The 26,007-nt window shown below is 36.2% G+C and overlaps 3 protein-coding genes across 5 annotated transcripts; 2 read left to right on the top strand and 1 right to left on the bottom strand.

The window, feature by feature from the left end:
* LOC105170366 (ankyrin repeat-containing protein At5g02620) lies at positions 804–3,477 on the top strand. The gene is made up of 4 exons (XM_011091102.2): positions 804–1,136; positions 1,281–1,751; positions 1,827–2,236; positions 2,533–3,477. The coding sequence occupies exons 2-4, from the start codon at positions 1,412–1,414 to the stop codon at positions 3,406–3,408; spliced, it is 1,626 nt and encodes a 541-aa protein (XP_011089404.1). The 5' UTR covers positions 804–1,136; positions 1,281–1,411; the 3' UTR covers positions 3,409–3,477.
* Positions 4,594–13,816, top strand: LOC105170365 (E3 UFM1-protein ligase 1 homolog). The gene is made up of 20 exons (XM_011091100.2): positions 4,594–4,893; positions 4,992–5,303; positions 5,387–5,653; positions 5,936–5,983; positions 6,470–6,535; positions 6,694–6,797; positions 8,126–8,219; positions 8,302–8,358; positions 9,611–10,055; positions 10,134–10,288; positions 10,590–10,655; positions 10,738–10,806; positions 10,895–10,987; positions 11,072–11,137; positions 11,213–11,259; positions 11,337–11,400; positions 12,368–12,445; positions 12,538–12,600; positions 13,277–13,369; positions 13,491–13,816. The coding sequence occupies exons 1-20, from the start codon at positions 4,720–4,722 to the stop codon at positions 13,587–13,589; spliced, it is 2,460 nt and encodes an 819-aa protein (XP_011089402.1). The 5' UTR covers positions 4,594–4,719; the 3' UTR covers positions 13,590–13,816.
* LOC105170364 (probable NOT transcription complex subunit VIP2) lies at positions 16,728–24,842 on the bottom strand. Of its 3 annotated transcripts, XM_011091098.2 has the most exons (14): positions 24,572–24,842; positions 23,492–23,632; positions 22,170–22,278; positions 21,918–22,096; positions 21,303–21,684; positions 20,319–20,528; positions 20,115–20,210; positions 18,993–19,081; positions 18,726–18,911; positions 17,773–18,198; positions 17,638–17,690; positions 17,511–17,552; positions 17,181–17,325; positions 16,728–17,076 (listed from the first exon to the last, which is right to left on the bottom strand). In XM_011091098.2, the coding sequence occupies exons 2-14, from the start codon at positions 23,507–23,509 to the stop codon at positions 17,017–17,019; spliced, it is 1,995 nt and encodes a 664-aa protein (XP_011089400.1). In that variant the 5' UTR covers positions 23,510–23,632; positions 24,572–24,842; the 3' UTR covers positions 16,728–17,016. The 3 variants fall into 3 exon arrangements, with proteins under 3 accessions (XP_011089400.1, XP_020552188.1, XP_020552189.1); XM_020696529.1 differs by lacking the exons at positions 23,492–23,632; positions 24,572–24,842 and having other exon boundaries at positions 21,918–22,085; XM_020696530.1 differs by lacking the exons at positions 23,492–23,632; positions 24,572–24,842 and having other exon boundaries at positions 21,303–21,653; positions 21,918–22,085.

The raw sequence follows: 26,007 nt of genomic DNA, 5'->3' as shown, positions 1-26,007 counted from the left end.
CCCCCCCCCCCTTACGTCATCATATCTTAATGAAAGCGGGTCAAGTATAAACAAAGAACTTTTGAAGGCGGTCTAAGCCTAATTTTAAATTTTTTGGAGCAAAATGTGATTTCATAATTTTAAAGGGGGTCTATATATAATTAACTAAAAAAATTCAGAATCTTGATAGTATTTATTTTTTTTATGAAATTCATTAAAATAAACCGTCAAACCATATTAAATTGTTGTGTCCTTTAGACAGGACGCATTAAAATATCTCTGGAGAGTAGCACAGAATAAATTGAGATTCAGGAAAAATATAAGACGATAAACAGGAATTTTCTCCAAAAATTTTCAACTGCCGTCTCTAAAATAAAAAGAATAGCTTGTCGTAAATAAAATAAAAAAAAAATATTGCACGTAAAATTTTGATTTTAGGACCAGATAAATCAGGAGAGACATTCAGCAAGTGGAGGTCTGTTATTATAGTTGGTTTGTTCTTCGACCACCTCCACCCTCATATTCTTCCATCTTATTTATTTTTAAAGAAGTTTTAGATTAAATAAACTTTTCAAACATTTTCACCGCAACATGTCCTAATTACCATAATAAGAGAGAATACAACTCTAATAAAAGATGCAAAAATTGATGATATATATCAAATTTCCTCCAGTCTTTCAACACTAACCTTTTCTTTAAAAAAAACAGAAAGAAATAAAGAAATTACTCTGATTCTCAATTTCCTCATGATCATCATCATCACCACCTTTTAAAGGAGCCCATTTGTTGACTCCCAGTTTTCTCTTTCTATTTAAGAGCTCTGGATATGATTCAGAGTACATATATATATATATACATATATACATATGTACGCATATATATATATATATAGGTTCATTTGTTTATTTGTATATATATGAGATTGATGTGTATGCAAAGCTTTTGTTGCATACATGTGCCTTTGATGGCCCCATTATCTTAGACTCTACCTTTTTTAATTCATCCTGACTTTTTTCTCTTTTCCTTTGTTGAAAAAAGACTGCCTAAATTTCTGATTTTTCTTACATCTTCTTTTGTTACAAACTAGAGATTTATGGCCCTTTTGGTTTTAAAAATGGAGGGGGGAAAAAGGTGGCTGCTCTTCCTTCACAACCAAGGTATATTTGTCTGCATTTGATCAATCTTTCCCCTTTTCAACGAGGAAAAAGGGACACATTCTTGATTCTTGATGTTTGAATGTTAATGTGAATGTGATTCTTTCTTTTGTAATGAATATTGAATGATGATGTTGTTGTGGGCAGGGAGTTGAATTGGGATTCATTGATAAGAATGAGGAGTTTTGAAGATGATGAATAAGAAAGAGAAAGGCATGTTTGTTGTAGATTAGGATAGGTTGATGAGGTGAGATTTTGGGCTGTTTTCTGCAGTAAAAATGGAGGTTGCATCATCTGGGCCTACTCCGACGACACCCCGGAAGAAGATGACCAAGCAGTTGACGGGGAAACGGGACGACACCGAGCTGCACGCTGCAGCTCGTGCAGGGAACATTGTTGCGATAAGGGATGTCATTAATGGTGCTGGAGAGGAGGAATTGGTGGAACTGTTGGCTAAGCAGAACTCGGCAGGGGAAACACCCTTGTACGTGGCTGCGGAGTACGGGTACTATGAGGTTGTGAGGGAGATGATCCAGTACTATGATATGGCAGCTGCTGGAATCAAAGCCAGGAATGGTTTTGATGCACTTCACATTGCTGCCAAACAAGGCGATTTGGGTATGATCTCTCTTTGGAGATTGGTTTTCTGGTTTGGTTGGTTTGTGATTAAGTGTGTGTGTGTGTGTGTTGCAGAAGTGGTGAAGGTGCTGATGGAGGCTCATCCAGAGCTATCTATGACGGTTGACATGGCAAACACAACGGTGTTGCATACGGCTGCAGCACAAGGGCGCATGGAAGTTGTGAATTATTTCTTGGATGCAGAGAGCAGCCTGGCTGCTATAGCTAGAAGTAATGGGAAAACGGCGCTGCATTCTGCAGCAAGAAACGGACATGTAGAGGTTGTTAAGGCCCTTTTGAGTAAGGAGCGGGGGATGACTGCACGAACTGATAAGAAAGGGCAGACGGCTCTCCACATGGCCGTTAAGGGTCAGAACCTTGAGGTGGTGGAGGAGCTGATCAGAGCGGATCCTTTGACGCTTAATATGGTGGATACTAAGGGTAACACACCGTTGCACATAGCCTCTCGGAAAGGCAGGTCTCAGGTATAACTAGGCGGTAACATTTTGCTCTGCCATGCTGTTGATGTTCTGCTTTTAGCTGTTTTTGCAGATAGTTTGTGTTATCTCAAGCAGCATGCATGTTCTTGATGTAACAAAATAGGTTAAATCGTTGGCTGTTGTTCTTATAGTTTTAGAATTTTAAAGGTTCAAATACAGCATGCATTGCTGCAACTTGTTAAGCTAAGTGGGGATAAATTTGGCATTTTGATGGGGGATTAATCATAGCATCGATCATGAAAAAAATTTGCCGTTTACATGATTCTTGTTTGATTCTGCAGAACGTTGAAAAGCTGCTAAGCAATAAAGAAATTGATACGAGAGTTGTCAACAGGTCTAATGAAACAGCCATCGACACAGCAGAGAAAATGGGGAATTCTGATATCGCAGCCATTCTTAGGGGGCACGGCGTTCTGAGTGCCAGGGCGATCAGTCCGCAGTCGACCAATCCAGTACGAGAGCTGAAGCAAACGGTGAGCGACATAAAGCATGAAGTCCACAACCAGTTAGAACACACACGACAAACGAGAAAACGTGTGCAAGGCATCGCCAAACGCATCAACAAGATGCACGCAGAGGGGCTCAACAACGCAATCAACTCCACGACCGTTGTGGCTGTGCTCATAGCCACCGTTGCTTTTGCAGCTATTTTCACGATTCCTGGACAATACGTCGATGACGCCAGAAGCATCCCTGACGGACAGGTGCTAGGTGAGGCTCATATCGCACCAAAAGTACCGTTCATAATCTTCTTCATCTTTGACTCAATCGCGCTATTTATTTCCCTGGCCGTTGTCGTGGTGCAAACGTCAATTGTGGTTATAGAGAGCAAAGCCAAGAAGCAGATGATGGCAATCATAAACAAACTAATGTGGCTGGCCTGCGTGCTTGTCTCTGTGGCATACCTGGCCTTGTCGTTCGTCGTGGTAGGCAACCGCGAGAAGTGGCTAGCTATTGGAGTGACGATTATAGGAACGAGTATTCTGGTTACAACATTAAGTATAATGTGCTACTGGGTAGTTATGCATCGGATCGAGTCCAGCAGCATGAAGGGCCTCCGGAAGGATTCTCTGGGCAGCAGATCAAGATCCGGGTTGGCTTTGATACCATCGGAAACAGAGGCTTTGAACAGTGAGAAGAAAATGTATGCAATCTGAGAAACCTCCCTAACAAAAATGTCATCTTCTTTTGCATATTAATGGCAGTTGCTCTGTGTTGTGCAGTCATCTCTTTGTTGTTCTTTAGAGTAAAAACCCCAACCAAACAGACTCAACTCAAATCGCACCGCAACAACGTCTGACCGCATAATGATTATTATTAACAACAACAACAGCAGCAGAAGCAATAATATGCTACAATTTTTTACAAGTTTAATGATGCACAAATTAAATTAATAGACAATAATATACTATTGCAATAAGTTCTTATATAATGTAATTCAAAATAAAAGTAACATACCTTTAAGATTACTATTTTCCTGTATTTATTCTTATTATTGTTTAAATAAATACATAACTGTGCAAAGCTATGTATATAAGTGTTTATCCAATTCAATCAATATTTTCTACCTCTTTCCTAAGCATGTTCTTTCTAATCCAATATTAGATATATAATAAAACGTACTAAATTGCATATTTCTATCATTAAATCAAATATATTCAACATATTAAATAAATCATAGATAATTATTTCCATTAGCACCTTTCACATAAGAGTCGACTTTATATTCAAAAAGTAAAATGCGTTTTTTATCTACCAAACAATCAAACCACTACCTTAATATCGTCAATTTATTTGGTATGTAAATTTTGTTTTGTGTTCCTATAATACATTTTGATACTATATATATTATGTATTTGGAACAATTAAAACTTAAAATTTATTTAATTTTATAGGTGAAATGATTCTACGAACTATAAAGTATCAATACACTAAAGACGGCAAAACTCATTACGATCTAATTAGAATGTAATGTACGAATTTGATGATTTTCAGATTGGATTTGGGCTGCAATTTTTTAAGAATAGTAAATATTGAATTGTAAAAACAGTTTAAATTGGTCTAACACATACGTAAACTTATAAATTAATCTATTAATGTAATCACCTACAAAATAAAAATTAGTTCAAAAATTCTACAGTAAATTTTTATTGCATCTCGAATTGCATTATATATATACATAAAATGCACTTTCAATTAATTATAATTATTAATATCAAATATATATTTATAATAATTATAAAAATCATAAATATCTCATAATTATTAATTAAAAATAAAATAAAATAATAATTACAATTAAAATAGAATATCATCCGTATATTCACCGCCCTGAGTTTTTAACTGGATTTTATGCAATTTAGCCCAACAAAATCCCCAGTCAGGCAGTCACTGTTCTTCTGTTGTTATTTGCCTGGTAACGACGACGACCACCCAACCCCGATCCCAAAGCCGCCACCGCCGACGCCATGGATGAGGAACTGCTGGAACTGCAGAGGCAGTTCGAGTTCGCACAGCAGGCGAAATCAAGCATCCGTTTGTCCGAGCGAAACGTTGTCGAATTGGTGCAGAAACTGCAGGAACTTCAAATCATCGACTTCGATCTCCTCCACACCACCTCCGGAAAAGAATACATCACTCCGGTAACTGATTCACCTGATAAATTTAAAATACTTTTTAACCCATTTTTCTGTCAAAAGTTAATTTATTCTGTTGCTGCATGTTTGGGTTGTGTTGGTAGGAGCAATTGAGGAGTGAAATAGTTTCTGAAATAAACAAGAGAGGCCGAGTATCTTTGATTGATTTAGCGGACACAACAGCGGTCGATTTATACCATGTCGAGAAACAATCGCAGCGTGTTGTGTCCGATGATTCATCGCTTATGTTGATTAATGGCGAAATAATTTCGAATTCTTATTGGGACACCGTTTCTGAAGAAATTAATGAGAGGCTCCAGGAATGCAGCCAAATTTCGTTGGCAGAAATTGCGGCACAGCTGCAAGTTGGCTCTGAGTTAATAGTCTCCGTCCTAGAACCCCGTCTCGGGACTTTGGTATAGTGCTTTTTTGAACTTTTGATTTTTAGTTATTAGAAATGTTGGGATTTTGTTTGTGATTATTTTGGGTTTCTGAATAGGTGAAGGGTAGACTTGAAGGTGGGCAATTGTATACACCAGCATATGTTGCGCGTGTGAGTGCAATGGTTCGCGGTGCAGCAAGAGGAATTGCTGTTCCAATGAATTTGTCCGCACTGTGGAGCTCGTTGCAGGTTTTGTTGCAAGATATGGATGGGTTCAGTGGCGTGGCAGTTGAGAGTTCTTTTTTCCAGTCATTATTTAATGGATTGGTTAGAGGAGGCGAGATTCTTGGCTCGGTTCGTGCTGGAGTTCACTGGACGCCTTCTGTATGTGACATGACTCTTTTTTATGACAAGTTCCATTATTTTGTGATACTTTCGCTTCACATATTGAATGTGGTTTGTATACCAACTCGGCATAGAAAATCTATGCTCCTGCAATTGATATTGTGACGATGTTTATCTATTCTTCTGTCTTGGATGGAGTGTGTGTAGTGAAAGGTATTGACTATGTTCTTGTGTATAATACTTATGATTGATTTCCAGGTATTTATTGATATGTTCTATCCGTGGAACAAAGTCTAACTTATGATGTGTGCCATTTGACAGGTCTTTGCTGTGGCTCAAAGAGAGTGTGTGGATTCTTTTTTTTCGCAGGTGCAGAACTTCTCTTGTTTTCTTCTTCTATTTTTAGTACATGGATACCTTTATTATTGAACTTCAGTCTGTTTGTCCATATAAATAGTTTCACTAATTGTAGTTAATCTGAAGCAGATTCTTTTGCCTTTCTCTATATGTTTGGGAATTCAATAAGTAATTCTTGGGTATTCAAAACTTTTTCTTCTTCACCTTTTCGATTTACCCTTTTTGTTTTGACATCTGAGAATTTTTGCTCTTTCCAAGAAATTTCTAGTCTTTCCAGTATGCTAGATGAAGTCTCTGTAAAAATTCATGCGATTCATCTGGAATTTGAAATCTTCAGACCAAATGTGAGAGAAAGCTAGGCGGATATATAAGCAATCACTTTTCCTTATCCTTGAATGCTCCCAAACACAAAGTCTTGAGCTTATTAGTTGTCCTTAATTAATTATAAAAGTTGAACAATTGAGGAGTTTTTGACTTTTTTCTTCCCGGGTGCTGCAGAATTCCTTCATAAGTTATGATGCTCTCCACAAACTTGGAATTCCACAACCTATTCATTTTTTGCAGGTATCTTAATCTATTTGGGTTCTTTCCCTTTCTTCTCTAATTTTGAGTGACTTGAACAACTTAAGTTCATACACCACTTGCTGAGTCAAATTTACTCAAATGACCAAGTACATTTGGCAATTATCTAATTAATTCTTGCCTGTGAATTATCAATGTAGTCCAGATATCCTGATGGTAAACCACTTGCTACTATCTTTGCACATGGTTCACTAATTGAAATGTTGGATGCTGCCGTGGAGGATGCTATTGAACGTGGTAGCTGGTGAGTGTCAAATGCATGTTTCCTTTTCCATTGACTTGTTGCATAATCTCATTAATGTTGTCACAATGTGTTCAATGTATTGAACAAAAATTGTATTTACTGCTTGCATAAATGAGTCTAATCATGACTCATAGATTGAACATTGCATGTTGTATCGCTTTATATTGGCTCGAGTTGCATGGGGCTTGACAGAGATTAACTTATCGAAGCTCATTCTATAGTAACTCAGAGATGAAATGAACAGGCCGTAGTTCATCTCAAATGCTTGCGAAGATTGGTTTATTTAGTTAGAAATTTTAAATGCTTTGTACAACTACCAAGCTTCTGAAGCTCACCATGGCAATTAAGTACACTTGATTCTGGAACAATCTAAACCTCAGCTCCAAAAGACTTACTTATGTCACCATGAACATGCCTAAAGGTATAGCTTCAGTAACATATAACATCCTTATAGACTTGCTGCGGGGCACTTAGGATACTGTGGTGGTCTGTTAGACTGCCTAGAGACTAAATCAAGATGCTATGTACTACTGAAGATTTTAAAGTGCCAGAATATCTTCAGCTCTATAATCACTATGTCTAGCTGCTTATTGAACTATAGAAATGCGTAGAATTCATCTTCTTAGATCTGCTCGATGTGACTGGCTTTGTGTGAAGCAAAGCATCCACAGAGGCCTTCCAGAGATGCAACTAGTGCTGCTAAAGATTCAAATCTAGGATAAATAGAAGCAAAGTTCATATCAATATTTACCAGCATGGCACGCACATGTAACAGAAAATTCTTGATCTCAGTGAACACAAAATAACTATTGGCACCCAATATTCAGAAAATGGTAAAGGCTTGGGATAATGAGATGTGGTGCCAAAGTAGATAGAAAACTTTAGTGGTTTGGATTTGTGGTGGTTATCTCTACCTTTCATGGTCGAGATTTCGGCTAAAGGTTGGTTTTGTTCTACGATTATAGTTTGCAGCAAACAACATATTTGGTCAGGGGCTCTTATGAATGCCAATTGTTAGAATCCCGAGACTAATTTTTAAGATTCTATTAGCAATGCTGACGGTTAGAACTCTGAGACTACTGCAAATAAATCATGGAATAGATAAGCAATTTGAGTGTTGAATGCATATTTACTAGCAGTATGGATTGCTATAAAATCGTAAAACATTTGAACGAGTATCTTGAAATTTCCATCCTTTGGTATTCTTTTCCTTCAAGACTTGTGGTTATATTTCTACGTTTTGCACATCTGATGCTTGTTTGTACCTTGGGCTCCAGTATGCATTACATGCATGTTCAAAATATACTGCTTTTCTCTATTAAATGCAGGATAGATTCACTTACCATTTTACCAGCATCCTTTACACCCCAAGATGCTTCAAAGATTCTTTCACTGTGTCCATATGTTCAGAAAGCTCTAAAGGTGATTCATTCTTATTCTTTCACTATTTGCGGCTACTTATTGGCAGATGATTTTCTGTCTAATAACTTGTCTTCTGTTTCAGTCCAGTAAAGCACAGCTGCTGGGGGAATCCTACGTTTTTAGCGATGCCTTGGTGAAGGTAAGTATCTTAAAAATCTGATGAAGTAGTCAAAGATTGAATTCTTGAAGTTTTGAGAGGGAGGGATAGTTTTCATGGGGTTGTTATCTGATAGTTTTACGTGAATTACAGTGCGTATTTCTGCATAGGTATGTTATATGAAGTTCTAGCTCCTGAAGATGCTCAGGACTGTGAACAGGTTTCTCATTTGTCTTTATGACGACTTCTAGTTTGTGGCAGGCTTTTTCAGTTCTCTGTAGCTTGGGAATTGTATAAGTTTGTGCTAGGATCAGACAGGTTAGATATGCATCATAGGACACCTGATTGTGGTCCTACTTGCCATAAAAAATTAGGTTAGGCCGGTTAGTCCAGATGGTTTCAGTTCATCTGTCTTTGTCTTTTTTGTTTCCTATTATTTTGACTTTTTCTTTCTCTTTCAATTTTTGGGTAAGCTGGAGGAAGGTTTTATTTCATTGTTCACGGTAGAGATGTTTATTTGCCTGAAGATACATGACTTGATCTTGTAAGCATTATACCTATGAAGCAATATAGCATCATTGAGACAGATTGAGTCCTCTTGGTCCAGAGGTTCGAGAAACACTTCTGCTCCTACTATTAATGATTTTTAGAGTTGTCTGGGGATTCGATGTTTCTAGACTTGTATTTTACATCATTATAATATGATGAGGACTGACCTCATTAGTGAGGTGGAAGTTCTTCATTATATAGAACATCCGGTAGCATCTTTGGAAGTTTCTTGGTGGAGTATTTCTTATTAAGAAACTGTAATCGTGGATCCCCATCTTTTACTTGGCTATGAATTGAAGTCCTGATCCTGCTTAACGAGTCAAAACAATCTAGGATTTAAGTCACTCCTCGGAACTTATTTACTCAATCAATTGTTTCTGACCAAGTCCTACTTCATGCCTTCAACATGCAGCACCCGCGAAAGCTCTATCAACAAGAGCAGAGGATTAAATAAAACACAAGACAACATGCAATATGCCTGAAATCACCTATGGACACTCAGCTTATAAAGTCATTATAAGATAACCAGAAACATTAGCCTTTTTGGAAATGGTTCTAAATTTTCCCGTATGGATATTCTTTAAAATAGTATTATTGACATTTTCTGGATACTCAGTGATGCATGAAATTATTGAACAAAATGGTTAATGTAACATGTGGAATCTAATGAAGTTGGTAGTGCAACATTGCTTTTGGTAACCCACTGATGCTTATATATTTTATATTTTTCTCTAACATATTACAGAATTTATTTGACAATATTGAGAAAGAGCTGGAGAACTTAAATGTTTCTGGATTCAGTACTGCTGGGTTGTCTGAAGGTTCACATCCCAAAAAAAATGCCACGCACGGACATGATGATAGCAGCAGTCTAGCTGATCCAGGTGAATATGATAATCAAAATGTTATTAGTAAATCAGCTTCAGAGAAAGGATCTAAGAAGAAAAAAGGAAAAGCTACTGGAAATGCTAAGGCTGGGAGCGCTGAAAGTGTTCCAGAGTCCCAAGAACCCACTGGCACTAAATCTAAGAAGAAGATGAAAAAGGGAAAGGTTATCCCAGCTATGCAAGTTTCTGATTCAAAGTCAGGTGGTAAAAGAGATAATGAGAGAATGGATGACCCTGGCTTCCTATCTGAAGAATCACTAATTCAAAAAATAATGTCATTGATCCCGGACTTAGAAGAGCAAGGTGTGCTATGTCAACTTTTCTCCAGGTCTCTGTTCTTTCTATTTTCATCTGTTTCTGACAAAAACTCATGTTAAATAGGTATGGAGGATCCTGAGACAGTTCTTGCACCTCTGGCAAACTACTTGAAACCCATGCTGCTAAATTCATGGATGGAAAGAAGAAAGGCTGCTTTTACAGAGAATGCTCAGAAAATGAAACGTGTTTTTGACAATTTACAACGGAAGCTTGATGAGGTAATGACAGATATCTCATTTTGTTTCTTCAGATCCTTAACATGTTTTGCTATATTAAAGTATCCAAATTGAGGAAGATAATTGTCTATATCCAATGATAAGATGCAGCAGTATATTTCCAGGATTTACCATTGCTGCCTAAATGATATTGATGATCTGATGTAACCTTCTGCTCTTCACATAATCAGTAGTTATCCAATGTTATGTTCTCCCCTCATGTTTGATTTTGTTTTGCTGAAATTGTATATTCTTCTGAATAGAGATACAAATTGTTTTGAATTAATAACATCTTTTGATCCAGGGATTCTTCAATATTCAACTATATGAAAAGGCACTAGATTTATTTGAAGATGACCAGTCAACTGCAGTAAGTTTTGTACTGTAGTTTTGGTTTTAATGTGATTTTATGATAACATATACTTAAAGGAGCAGTTTGTTTGCCTTTATAGGTTCTTTTACACAAACATTTGTTACGAACTGCAGCGACCCCAATTGTGGATGCTCTCTTAGTTAATCTGGTAAGGATGCAGAGTACACACTGTCCTTTGGGCTTTTGAGCATGAAATGGTCGTCATTCTAGGTCTGATATTCAAGTGTTCTGTGCAGGACATACACAACAAATTGAGGAATGGAGTTCAAGTTGAGGAATCTCAAAATACTGAATCTGCATCAATGAGCTTGGCAGATAGAATTTCCTTGGTAAATCTTTTAATACAGAAGCTCCCGCCACCCTTTTTCTCATCCACACTCTGGATTTCTAATCTCATTTTTCTTTGTCTACAGGCAAAGGGTATTCCTGGACCTTTGTCAGTCAAAGCAGTCGGGCTAGTTGAAACCTTGGAGGGGAAGGTCAGTGCAATCCCTTGTATAAGCCATATACATGAGCCATTTGACAGGCTTGGTTTGCTAATTTTCTAATGGCAGAGGGTGGAATCATTTATGAATGCAGTAAGAGAATTTGCAGAGGAAAGGTAAAGAACGTGTCGTGATGTTAAGCAATTTCAAGCATTTACACATAAAACTTATTTTGTTTGCATTTTTTCTTCAGCGGGTTAATGCTCAAAAAACTTGATAAGAAGTTGGAGAGGACTCTTCTGCATTCATATCGTAAGGTATCATCATGCCTCTATTTTACTGATTGAAAGGGGTTTATTATCCCAAGTCAAACTTTTTTGACTTATTGAATTGTAAACTGACTGACTTACCCTTGTATTTATAAGATGGAAATATCTATTTTTTGTCATGCTTTTGTCTTTCCAAAAATATTGAATAATATAATTGAACATGCACATGTAGAATATATATTTATTAACCATGTTTTATTATTTCAAAATATGTGAAAAGATATTCTTTTGGTAACATTCATATATTTATTCAAAACAATTTAAATAAATTAAATGTAAATATAATATATAAACTTTAAGGTTTTATTTCATATAATGTCAGTGATAGAAACCTGACAAGGAAAATTTCAAATTATATGATACTACACGAACATATTAAACTCCAAGAAGCCGCTCGATTTCGTTCTCAGTATTTTCTACAGATAATTAAGTAGTATTACTCCAAATGATCATGAACCATGAAATAAAGTAATGAATTTGTTAACGCTTCTTTAAGGGTAAGATGGTCTCCAATTTATGATAAAATTGAGTTGGGTGTTACCTGCCATTTTCTTGAAAACAATCCTATGTGCCTGTTTGAGAATCACAAGGTTCATATGCCCCTTCTGCAGAAACATAGAGGGGTAAAATGCCATGTATCTGCATATGTGTATCTAAATTGTTAGATATTGGAAGTCTGCATCTCATGTTCTTGTTATATATGCATTCCCTGATTAAGATATTAAAATCATTGTCTATAGCTCTTGTGTCTCTCGTTGGGATCATGATGTATAAGTGATCTCCTAGAAGAAAGAGACTGTCAGATATTTTAGTCTCCTGGACTCCCCTGGATTCGTTCTCTTTCCGTAATTATTGGTCTAATACTTATGGTCGTCTGAATGTGTGAACAGATGATTGGGGATAATTTCTTGCTCTGTTGTATTTTGACATGATGCCTATATCTTCAATTTTTCAGGATTTGACGTCTCAAATTTCTGCTGAAACTGATCCTGTCTCCCTTCTGCCGAAAGTTGTTTCTTTATTATATGTCCAGGTTAGCTTTGTTCTTTTATATGTGTTTCAATGGATGAGAGCTCGGATCAGTTTCTAGGTCTGTCTCCTAAATTTGTTTATCTTTTCTTGCAGGTACATGGAAAAGCTCTTCAAGCTCCTGGCAGGGCTATTTCAGTTGCTGTTGCTAAGTTAAAGGTGCGAATTTTTATTTTTGATCCCCAAGAGAAAGAAAAGAACTACTGTTCTTTACTGCTCGTTAAATTAGTCATATGAAATTGAGATATGACAGACTGTATGGTTACACCTGTTGATTTAGGGTTTCATCTCAGGATATAGTATAAAACTCAGAGTTTCATTTGTCTAGTATTTATACCTTATTACAATTGTGAAGAGCACCTAAAGAGGTGGTGTCTCAAGTTTCTTTGGTGCATCACTTTTTTTAGAAAATTATTCCAGCAGTTTTCTTTTTCTTGTCTCAACCTCCATCTCTCTCTCTCTCCCTCTCAACTTCCATCTTTTTATTATGTTTTGTTTATTTAATTAAAATATATATTTCAAAGAAAGTAAGTTTTAAATTAATTGCACACAACTGGTGTGCCACACACATCAGTTGGATGATGACAATTCCATGCCATTAGTCTGGTGTTCTGACTCTGTTCCCATTTTACTGGCTCCCATTATTAGATGTTTTCCACCATGTGGTTGCCCAAATGGATTACTTTCGCTTTAAACCACTCTTTGATGAAGAGTTATATGTGAAGAAAGACTTGGGGGTGTCTTACTTGATTTGCTGTTCTGTGCAATTTTTCATCACGGTATTACTAAATCATAAGTGTTGAGATCTGGCCCCTCACATTGCTTCCATTTATAGGACAAATTGGATGATATAGCATTCAAGACTTTAGCCGATTATCAAAGTGCTGCAGTGACCCTACTGTCTCTAATATCTGCTGGAACTGGCAATGTGAGTTAACATTATGATATTTCTTTTCCTTTATTTGGCAAGTCCAGATCTTATTAATATTAGAAGTTGAGTGACGTTTTGATTCTGTCAGTAATATATTTGAACCCTGCATTTTCTTTAGGAAGAAGATTGTACATCAAATAGAATTTTGAGCAAGAGGGAGCTCCTCGAGAGTTCAATGCCAGCGTTGAAGAGCTTGGTGTTAGGTAGCAGCTCGTAATCTTGACTTGCATAGATCTAGTTCCCTCAGGTAGACTTTGATAGGTGGAAAGTACATACATTATTTATTCGTTTAGACTTCTAAAAAAATGTTAAAACATCTGATCCTTTGATGAAAAAATGTTTGACATCTTTTTGCTCTCTTGAGGAGCAAATCGCATGCCGTTTACAAGTAACATTTATTACCATCTTTCTGCAAATGGATAAACGAACGGAACTTCTGAATCACAAGAGACTCCAAGAAAACGGAAGCTTGTGCAATGATACTTTGAATTCCTCAATTCTTTTACTCAGAGCATTAGAAAGCATAAACTCTGCCACAGTTGTTTTCATTCATTAAATGTTTGTGAGGACGTTCTTTTAACACTCAGCTCAGTATACTGTTGTTTCGGTGTCTTAAGTTGATTTGATATATTGAGCCCCTGCAAACCTACATGCAGAATGAATTTTGTTAGTATGTTGCCGATTAAAATTCCGTTCTTGTTGGTTCCGTACCATAATCTTTTGTTGTCTTAGCAATCTTCATTTTAGGCTCTGAGACACAATCTGCATAGATGGTAGGTTGTTTGATGAAAATTTGTAAATGATTTGCCGTATAGTTACCAGCCATCTTGCTCTCTTTGTAATGTGCATGTAAATAGATCTCCTTTCCCGTGCTAATAGTAATATCTTGGCACTTTAATGTGGTAAAAGGTGGGATTGAATCACGAATTGTACCAAAGCGTGGTATGCACAACTATAGGGGTCTGATATTTGTGCGCACTTCGGATATAAGGTAGAATCTGTTAAGTGCTATGCCCTTTTACAGGTCAAGAGAGTTTGATATATTTCGGATTTTGGCCGGAAGTGGAACTGATACAGAAGGTATAAAGGAATGATTTAACTAGTTCAAACATCAGTACCAATTGAATAATTTAATAATTTGATATTGTTTTTCATCTCTAAGATTATTACATTTTATATAAATTGATTTTAGTAGTATAACAATATTTTAAATATTACAACTATTAGTATACTTTATGAACATAAAATCACCTTATCGCTTAGAGATGGAGAACTACAGTGACTCTTCAAAAAATCAATACTTAAAAAAAGTCATACACAAAATGCGAACTAAAACGATAATACAAAGGCGGAGTATTAAGTAAACCTAATCTATTTACTGTACTAATTCAACTAAGTAGACGAATTTGAGCATTGAGCTGAGTAAACAAATTTGAGTATACGAGTACATTCCTCTAATTCAACATGAAATAATAACAACATTTTTCATTAGCATTACATGGCGAGGACTGCTATTTCAGAAAACCGCATATATTGTACAAAGACTAAATGTATACTTGTCAGTCATACCACAGAAAAACTATCATTGGGAAGTGGATAGGAAAACAATGACGACTACTGCTGATGCTCAAAGGTTATGATGCCTGTTTATTTGGATCTTACCAACAACAGCTATTTGATTATGAACTGCACAAAGGAAACTGAACTAAAACTAAAGCCACTTGATAGCTAACGAAATCAGGAAGCAAGCAAAATGCACAAGATATGTCCCGGACGTTAGATGAAAAAGCTTTCCAGGCACTTCAAGAGTGCTCCTAAACTGTTTGAATTCATAAGCTATATTTGAAATATAAATTTCACAGAAACTAAACCAATTCTAATCTATACGCAAAGCCAATTAAATCAGAACAATGAGTAACCTAAACTAATAAGCACCAGGAGATCTACTGCCATAGCACACAAAAAAAATACAGATTAACCATAGATACAGCTCTTGATAACAGATGAGATCTTACCTTCTGAAACAATTGAGTCATGTTGTGATGGGTTATAGATATTATTTTGTCTCATTACAGAAAACTCATAAGACAAATCCTAAGGCATTCCCGGTATTTCAAGAACTTCAGAATTGCACATTTCCATCTCACAACAGATAAGTTCAAATGCAGAGCAACAAGCAACTTCTCAATAGAAAATGGTTCACAGATTCTGCAAGTCCTTGATGCATTATGCATAACCACTAGCACCAAATGTTCAACCACAGAAGCGTATGCATTTTATATTATGTTCTGCTTGCTGCTTTCTTAAGACAGCATTCCAGTATGAGATTGTTAGCCGATGACCAAATCAGTCATAGTATGCAGGGGCCTACATGTGGGCCCCGCATTATCAGCAGACCTGCTAAAACAAACCATCAAACCACTAAGAGAAGAAAAAACTTAAATCTGACAGAACGGAATCAGTACATGCAATCATCAGTAGGAGATAATTTGTTCTTTCTATCCCAAATCTTCAAAAAGTCAATTGGTGTCCGACTAACCAACTTCACTCATCAATACATGGAAAACGGCGTCATCTGTCCAAGTTTCATCAGTTCTTTTTTCTTAAAATTCAACATTTTGATCATTCCCCCCTTTGCACAGTGACTCATAAGTTCCTCAGGAAGCATATCAATCTTTTTTCTGAAACATATGACATAATTCTCACTTCAGAGAATTATGCAGTTTTGTACATAAGCAACATATAACATCTTTTATATCATACTGCTGTCACGTAGTTCGCACCAGGTAACTTTCTTTAGTGAAGTTCATACATGAGCACAAACACCAAGCATGCCAAAGAAAATAGTATTGTTATTGGCTATGATGTTATATTCAAATATTATCTTCATGATTATCATGACTTTCCATGCAGTGAGGTACTTATTGGGATATACAGACCTTTCTCTATATTTTTTCAAAGAAAAACTTCCATCTCACTGTCGTATGAGTACCAAAAAGATTTCATCTAAGATGGATTGAAACTGACAAAAGCAGATAATCTGCTTTTCTTGATTGAAAAAAAGAAATGCATAAACCATTCAATCCACAATTTGTACTCATAGTATCCCAGCACATTAATTTAAATCCATAGGCAACAATATACAAATTGCATTACAACATTCTAGGGGATGACAATGCTAGACACAATTTTCCAATCTATAGCCCCAATACTTATCAAGAACTGCAAATACTCTAGAACTCTTTTTCCTCAATTTGCAACTAGTGCTGCTACACATCATAACAGAAATCAGAAAATAGAGGCATTTGCTCCGGTAAATTTAGATAGGAAGAAGAGTAAAGCTTAAGATAATTAGTAAATCCAGGATAAAGATATCTAAATAGATTAATTCTAAAAAATTGAAATGCAATTTGTTCTGTAATTGATAAAAAACTATATAAGCAAAAGAAAGATACAACGAAACTGTCCTAATACGTATCGATAATTAATTCCATGCAAAAGATACAGAGAGACTACAACAGCTAATAACAAAGACAACATTGCTGCAATGATTGCTTACAATGGCCAAGCAGGAGAAGAATTAAACAGCCTGTTTCTGTCCTAAAGACGAGTTGAACCTGAAGATTTACAGAGTCAGCAGATCATCAATGTTGAGGCAGGGCCGGTCTCTTTTCCAACATGTCATAATGGACAACAAAATTATCCTGCATAAGTTTTATAGTTACTTTGCTGCCATCAATAAATTATTTAACTTAAACCCTGTCAGATTCCATAACTAATTGAATAACAGATCGATAAGGGAACAGACCTTGCGAATTGTCTCCCATGTGTTTGGATCAAAACATATGTAAGAACCTCTTTCGTATGCACTTGTCTTTACAAGAGGCTCCATGTTAGCAACTCTCATAAACCACAATCGATGCTCCCTATGATAGAACCAGCCTCTATTGTACCTGAAAACAGTATGTGCAACACGCTCAATAAAACTTCTGTTCTTTGCAGCAAAATCAAGAATCAACCATGAAGCTGTGTCGAGCAAAACTCAACAGGCATCACAAAGATATCAACATGAAACGTAAAACTCGCCCATGAATCGATTGTTGAAAAGTAATGAGTAATGGTAATGGAGGTAACATACAATTCATTTGCGGCATATAGTTGCGCTTCATCCTTCGGCATACTACATAAGATCAAAAAGAGAACAAACATGTCATATTTACAGGACGCGAGTGAAATTAGCTATGCCTGCATAACAAAAGGCTCACCTATAAAAAATATAGAACAGTGTGTCCAGTTGGAACTTTGAGAAGTATGCTTGCTGCAGACAAACAAACACATTTTAGCAAGAAAAAAGTAGCAAAAAGATAAAGCAGCCTATAACTGTGAAAGGGAGAGCTCACACTTAGTGGTGGCGGTTGTTTAGCATAATAACATTGGGGCACAGTGAATTCTGGATCTCCCTTGGCAGGTTCATCTGACCAGGGGGAACCAAATGTTTTGTGGAGATTTTCCGTAGAATTCAAGTTCAATCCTAGCGTAGTAAGGTCAATTCCAAGTGCAAGAGACGTCAAATCAGGATCGCTCATTCTTATCACACTCAACAAACCACGCAAACCAAATGGGTCTGAAGCTGCCTGGGCAGCCGGCATGGGCTTCATTCCTTGATCCCTGTAAGGTTGACCAACAGCAGACATTTGCTGAAGGCGAAACTGTGATTGATTCTGATGCTGTTGATATTGCTGTAGAACCTGGTCGTACGACCCTATACCAGACACTGAGCTCGGACTATTCAGCGGTCTCAATCCTAAACCTAGAGGTCCACTGCTCTGAATCATATCAAAAGACATGAATTAAGCATTAGGCATTACATTGTATTTAATACAACTATAGGAATCATATAAGAAAACGAGAATAATTTTTCCATCTCAAGCTCAACTCGTGTTCCACATTGTGCATGTCTAGACAAGCTTTATTTCGAATGTGATATGCATAAAACCACCCTAACTATAAAACTTAATGCACAACTGAAAAGCGAGGGGGTGTGGACACTTGAAACTTTTTATTAAGTTTAAAACCTCTTTCAGGTCTTAAACCAACTACACCTGGAAAGCAAACACTCCAAAGCTGGGTTATTAGCTCGCTCTCATAAGCAACAAAATTTTGTTATCCCCGTGTCTTATAGAAAAGGAACTGGGAAAATAGTACAGTTGCCCATGCACAAAATGAAAAATCATACATCAGAAAGCAAATGATGACAACAGAGATTATTTGTGGTTTACATATTCCAGTTAGCTTCAATGATCATAACAATGAGAAATTTTGAAGAATAATTTTGGAGTGGGTGTTAAGGCACCTGTGAGTGATAGTTTGAATGTGATGATGGAAACATCTCCGAACCATGTAAATGGAGTAGATCTTGGTTATTTAAGCTTGAAAAAGGCCCACCGCTGCCACTGACTGGTGGAGCATGTTGCTGTTGCTGCTGTGGCCGATGAGATGAGTATGTTGCCCCCAAATTGAACCCAGCAGACCGTCCCATCTGCAATTTCAAATCAAAAAGACTGAGAAAGATTGGAGAAGAAGTTGTCGATGCTTCAGCTTTCAACAATGAATCCCTTACAGAAAAATGTTGAGGCTGCATCATAGAAACAGAACTATCATGAAGTTGTTCCTTCTGGTGTAGGTCCATAGAGTAATCAGCATTGCCACCTGCAAAAGGATTAATACATTGTCAATGCCAAAACAGACTAAATGACAAATTGCAGCAACAAATAACACAGATAGCTTCACTAAACACATAAAAGTTTTCTCTAAACAAGGCAAGAATAATAGCCAAGATAAATCTTTACAAACATTTATCAACCTTTCCCAATTTCCTAATCTGAAAAAGGAAATATAAAGCCACATCCATCAAAACTAGCTATGTTCCATCACACGCAACAAACATGAGTCCGATTCCACCAAATTTAAAAACAAGCTTAATATGATGAAATCTGAATATAAGACAATCAACAGAAAGACAAGAATCTAAAACACCATCCATCAGATGATAAAGAAAAGTTGCGAAGACCGACCCAAAGCACGGACAACAGCCCCATTATCACAATCGGAGCAGTATATATCCACAATTTATCAACTAAGCTGCATAGTAATCCTAATGGGTTCTAGTTAGACAAAATGTGAGACATGCAAAGGATGTGAGATTGGTGCCTAGAGTAGAGTAAATAAATCATCTATACTGATTCAAGCAAAATCTTGTTTAGCCTAATTTCTCCATGATATGCTCCTTCCAGAAAACCATGTTTGACATAGAACTGGTGTACAAAAACTGAAAAACAGATGACCATAACTGGTGACGCAATATAGTATAATGCACACAAAGGCCCATACTTAGAAGATTGCCTTATCTAGGAGTAAAGAGATGATGGATTAGGAAAATTCTGTGGTTGCCAAGTTCAAGAAGAACCTAGCACAGAGGTAACAAGCAAACCTAGGAGAACATGTTGTATAAAACTAGAACAAACAATTTGCAGAAATTCATTATATTCTCTATTTATATATAAAAAGATATTTATCTTAGCAGATCCAAAGATGGTCATTTTGCGACATATTCTACATAATTGTTTTTTGGAAACTTTGAGAAACCTAGCTACTCTGACACCAAATTGTCAATTTAAATTACCAGATATTATTGGAAATGGCATAAAAAGCACAAAAATTAAATATAAACAGATAAAAGCACCTTTGAATCCAGGTAAGGCTGGAAAATCTTCATTTTGAATGCTGAACTCTTGATTTTGTTGAACAATAGGGCTAAGACCTTGTTTCCGCAATGAACCTGCATTATTTGGGGTATTATGCATCTCCTAGCGGTAACAGAGGGGCAAACAAAATTTGCACGAAGTGAACTGAAATGGAAAAAACGGAGGGCAGCCTAGTTAATTACCCAGTTGTCCTTGTGGGCCTCCAGAAGAACTGGGACGACTAGTCAGCTGAGGGAAATCATTAATATCAAAAGGGGCACCATCATTGGAATTCACATCATTCAAGATGCCCATACTAGAAAGGTTATTCACAGATTGAACATGGTTTTGTGATAAATGACCACCACCAGCAGGGAAGGAATTGCCTAACATTGATAATACCTGTGGAGAAGCTGAATAACAGAAACTGCCATATGATTATTGAACTTCAATCCTCAAGCAAGGACAATTACTAAGCATATGTCAATCATCTCATTGTGAAATATAATAGATGATCATAACAACAATCATAACATTAAAGCTAATAAAAAATCATACTTAGAATCAAACATGACTCAAGAATCAGATAAACTAAATATTTTGGTGAGAAATATATACATAAAGACTGGTGGGAGATTATTTCTTTGAGGGGCGGGGGGGAATGATCTTGGGATAACCTTCACATTTTATAGAACCTGTGTTAATGTCAACAATTGCAACCATTTTATTGCATGTGATTAAGAGAGATGCAAAAGGAAATCTATAACAAGCCAAAACAATTCTTTAACAATAAAGCTGAAAAATAGAAATAGCAATGGAAGATCCACTGTATAAAATACTGTGAAGTACAAATTGAACAAAACAAATGACGTCCACAAAGCAAAATGAAAGATCAAATCAGGAATGCAGATGTACCGGTGTGGGTATACATCTTAGTTAAGATGATACGAAGCTCCCATACTGGTAAACTTAATTATATATAAAAATCAAGATTGCGCATACAAAATCGGAAAGATATCTAAGGGTACAACAGTAATCTGAACAAAATGCGTACACATATTAAGCAAGACCAGTGGCCAGCTGAAGTAGCATTTATGACATTGAACAAGAAAAAGCTTTCTGATGAAACATTGTAAATGCTGTAGGCACTGATCAGCAGCAAAAGCTATAAATTCGTGGTAGGTTACCTTGTTGCAGTACACCGCCAATCAGCCTATTTTGTCCTTGCAGGTTTAGATTTCCAGAACCACTGTTGGCAGTTAAATTTAGGCGAGAAGCAAGTCCAGGGACTGATAGACCTCCACCAGAGCTAATATTTCTGCCAATGTTGCCCCCACCCACCATACTCCCCACCGAGCTTGTAATCCGGGGCCCTGTGTTTCCTAGAACAGGAGAGACGCCCAGACCTGGAACAGTTGTCCGATTGCCAATTCCAGCAGAGGTTGGGAGAATTCCAGGAATAGAACCACCCACTCCATTTGTACTACTACTATATCCTTGGTTTCCGACAACACCCATACCACCTCTACTCGTCATCCCTGAATGAACATGTGCACTGCTGTGAGATATCTGCAGACAATGTGTATCGGGTAGTTCAGAATTAGTAATAACTGTATAATCTATAACATCAACATTAACTACATCTTATAGAAGGTCAACATATCACAGAACTTTCTAGTTTCTCCACTACTGATATATAACTGATTTATTTATTTGTTTTCGATTTCTTTCTTCCAAAACTTTACTCATATCTGTTAACACATGGTAAATGTCATATGCATCATTATTGATGAAAAAATCACCTGAGAAAGACCAACTGGGATGTTACTTGATGCAAATCGTCCAGTAGAAAGGTTGCCAGCTCCTTGTTGCACCCCACTGGGAGGAACATTATTCATGGTTGTACTTCTTGATCCAAGTGCACCAGGCATGTTTGGGACATTGAAATTTCCATGCATATTATGCAGGCCCTGCATATTTCCTGTAAGAAAGGAACTCACTATTAAAGATATTTGAAAGAAAACAAACAGTGATCATTAGAAGAAACAACTCACCAGTGTGATGAAAAACAGGAGAACCAGCACCAGACTGAGCAGAAAAAGATGAAGAAAATGAGCGTCCTGTACTGTCCGGAAGACTTGAAGTTGATCCGTTTATTGATGACTGCAGTGAGAGTGAATGAATTAACAAATACCAATGGCAAATTGTACGAGTCATGAACTGTTTACCACCATCTATCATTAACAAGTTTGTACATGACAGCAGTTAGATACTGCAGCGAGATCAATGAAAGTTAAAGTTTCCAAGGCATCACCGAGTCTTCAGTACAGGAGTTAATCCTTCGAGTCTAACAACTAACAAGCAGAAATTATATGTCGATGGCATCTTAGCTATTGCAGCATTTTACACCCATTTACCTCAAAAAATAGTTTTTTTAAGACAACCCATAAGAGTACAGAAAAATGAAGATGACATTTTAAGATATCATATCACTCCTATAGACCCTTCAGGTCTTGTAGAACTAGCTATGGCCAACCAACAAAATTCAGGTAGATGCATCAATGTTAATTAAAGTATCTCTCTCCAATGTGTAATAGATATCATGCCTATCATAAATCGAAAAACTTCAGTACTAGACCAATCCTGAAATCCAATTAAACTATCGATCACAGGATTCCAATAAAGTACCAACTCTCACAAATTATCGTCAATGATCACTTTCAGTGAAAGTTTAAACATAATGCTCAACACCTTGAATAATAAAAGCAGTAATGCATGCCATAACTATTTGATGAAGTAAATCCTCCGGTCTCATCTTCTTATTAACACAAAAACGCATAGTCCGGCCTCCTTTACAGGAATAATTTCACAAAAGGATGAGTCTTAGTTGTTTTTTATCAAGAATAACCCACATGAGATAGATCACTGTATCTCTTTTACATATTCAATTACTTCAAAAATAACTCAAGCTTAATCAGTTCCAATACCTAGGATTCCACCACCAGAGAGCCTAACAAAAGACATCTTAGTTCCACATTCATACTATGATTCACACAATATCTATGGAGACACATGATATTGCATAACCTATTTGCCCAAAAGAATAATATCAGTAGAATTGCACAAGAGAATTTTATACTAAAAGCATCAAGATGCCATAAGCTTAATAGACCAATCAGTTATGTCAACCATAAGCAGTCAATCATAAACCAATTCATTACACAGTCAATTAATTAGATCTTACAACATGCATAACATGAAACAAACATGATATAAAAATTTTAACAGATTCAAATTCCAAGCAAAAAGCCAAAAGCAATGTTATCTCTTCAAGTCTACATGTAGCCGATTAATATTTCAACAGACAGGACAATACATTGAGCAACCCTGACATTGCAAAAATGTCAAAATGTCATCAAGAGAACTTTTCCTGCAGAAGCAGCTGCTTTCCTCTCTCTCCTTCAATTCACAAAGCTATTCTATAGGACTTGGAGCCTCCTTTGTGATTATGTAAAATCTGAAAAGGAAAGAACAAAACAATCAAATAAAAACTAATCAAAAACAATATGCAGGAAGATTGAAGAACACAGGAGAAGATAGACAAGCTAGATTTACTTCATTCTCATTGTATTTTGGAATTTCTTTTTCTATTAACCAAGCTTCTTTTATAGTAAATTGTGAAATTATTTAGGAACTATGGCAAATTAAGCATATATCTGTTGTCCAAACATTAACTCGAGTAAATCAACTCTCTTATAATAAAGCAAATAGCACCTTTAATGCTTTCTCCTCATTAAACCCACAGCACTTTTAGCATTACTAAAGTGCAAAATCCTCTACTATTTCTGCTTTACAAAGCTGACACACTTGAAAAGCCAACGGTAAGATATCACTACAAAATGATCCAATTCTCAATCATACGCAACCTAGATAACGAGGGGAAAAAAACTAAAACCTGTGATCTAGACCTAATCAAAGTCAATTCCAGAACTACCCACTAGTCAACAATGCAGCTTAATGACCGGAAGAGCACCAACAAAACCAAAAAAGGAAAGGCTTTTAAAGTGTAATCGTATCAACATGGTAGGAGCATAAAGGATTTTCATCTCTTTTGTTTTTTTTTTTAAATTAATGAAAGAGGTTTTCTTCTTCTCACGTAACTTCCAATTAACTACAGGCACAAGTCGGAGTCAAATTTAGTCTTCAGAATCAGCAACAGAAAGAAAAAACAAACTCAATTTAGAGAACAGCCTCAAGTATCCAGAGGGCACTTATCCATTACCATTCCAAAAATTCAAACAAAAAAGAAAAAATTTTCAAAAGCAAAGAAAGACAACAAATTGTGGAAACTAAACCCTTAACAATAATTTTTCACAGAACAAACAAACAGACAAGTAATTACATATATGTATGTGGATAGGCATGAGATGAAGAGAACATGAAGTATAGAAATTACCCCGAACAGGACACGGATCTATACGCGAAAAATCTAGACTTCTGGAGAGAGCGTCGGTTTGTCGCAGAGACGAGAGAGTAATAGTAATCGAAAAAAATGAAAAAGAAAATTGATTGATTGAACGGACTCAAACCCCTAGAAACTTTAACACTGCAAATTAGCGCACAGCTGCTGCAAATAGCAATTGCTACTATTAAATCCAAAAAAGCGTCCGAACAACCCCCAAATTGGAACTCAGGTGAAAGGATAAAGTCGCGGTTCTCGTAAAATCGCTATTCTGCTCTGCCGCGAGAAGAAGAAAACTGGCATAGGTTAAAATTATATTTTGTACCTCTCATATCGTCTACTAACCCTATCATTCATTTTTTTTTTAAAAAATTTGTATAATTTGTTTTGTGTTCATTTAATTATAGTAAAGATAACATTTATAATTTAGCAAATAAATTAGAAGTTCCTTATAACATTTAAGTTATATATAATAATTATTTACTACATGAAGGCCCGTTTTCGATAATAATAATTTTTATTTTTTAAGTTATCTTTAAGAAAAAAAAATATTCTATACTTTCATTAAAAGTAATAGTTGGTTTCCACCAACTGAAATTTATAAAACAGGAATTTTGCATACATTCTAAAGAGAAAGGCTCATTTGTGTTATTTGTCTTTTACTTGGCTTGTTTATGATCATATCAAGTTTTTGTTACTTCTCTTTGGTTTGTCCATGCTCAAATAAACTTTAAAATGTATTGATTTTGCTATACAAAAACAATAGATCTTGAGATTTTGTCATGCATACTTTTGTAGCTTATGTGGAACTTCATTTTCTTACTTGCAAGATTGTTGATTTATTGATATTTTTAGCATACTTGCAGTTGTAAATAAATGTGTGGCCCAAACGAAATGGTCTTGGCCCATTTCACTAGAAGACTACTTAGCCCACTCCATTTTGGGCTACCCAACCCATTAAATTTGACCCTATCTGATTTCTTTTAAATACACGTCTCTCTCTAACTTCTCTCATAACCCTAATCCTAATTTTCAGGCTCCAACAGTCGTCTTCTCTTTCTTTCTTTGTCTCTTTGGGTTTTTCCCGTCGTTTCCTCGAATCCCCTCCACCGCCTCTTTTTCCTGATTATCTTTGAATTAAATCATGGGATCTCAAATTTAATCACTAAATTAAGAAATCATTGGTTCCGTCCTGCCGATGATTTTGATAGGTGAAATTTTAGTCATTCAACAAATAGTTAAATCCTAAATGAGGCTTAGCTAATTAAATGGTGAAACTGAAATCACATGAATTATTCTCACTAAAGTATAAGTATTGGTTGGTTTTAATAACAATTATTAGTTAATTGTACATATTTAACATTAATAAGTAATATGTATTATTCGTTGATGATTGAAATTCATAATGTAATAAAGAGCCCTCAATAACA

This window comes from Sesamum indicum, linkage group LG9, assembly GCF_000512975.1.
Source record: "Sesamum indicum cultivar Zhongzhi No. 13 linkage group LG9, S_indicum_v1.0, whole genome shotgun sequence".
NCBI classification, from domain to species: Eukaryota; Viridiplantae; Streptophyta; class Magnoliopsida; order Lamiales; family Pedaliaceae; genus Sesamum; species Sesamum indicum.
The sequence above is the reverse complement of the archived record's forward strand: the minus strand, read 5'-3'. Positions and strand labels throughout refer to the sequence as shown.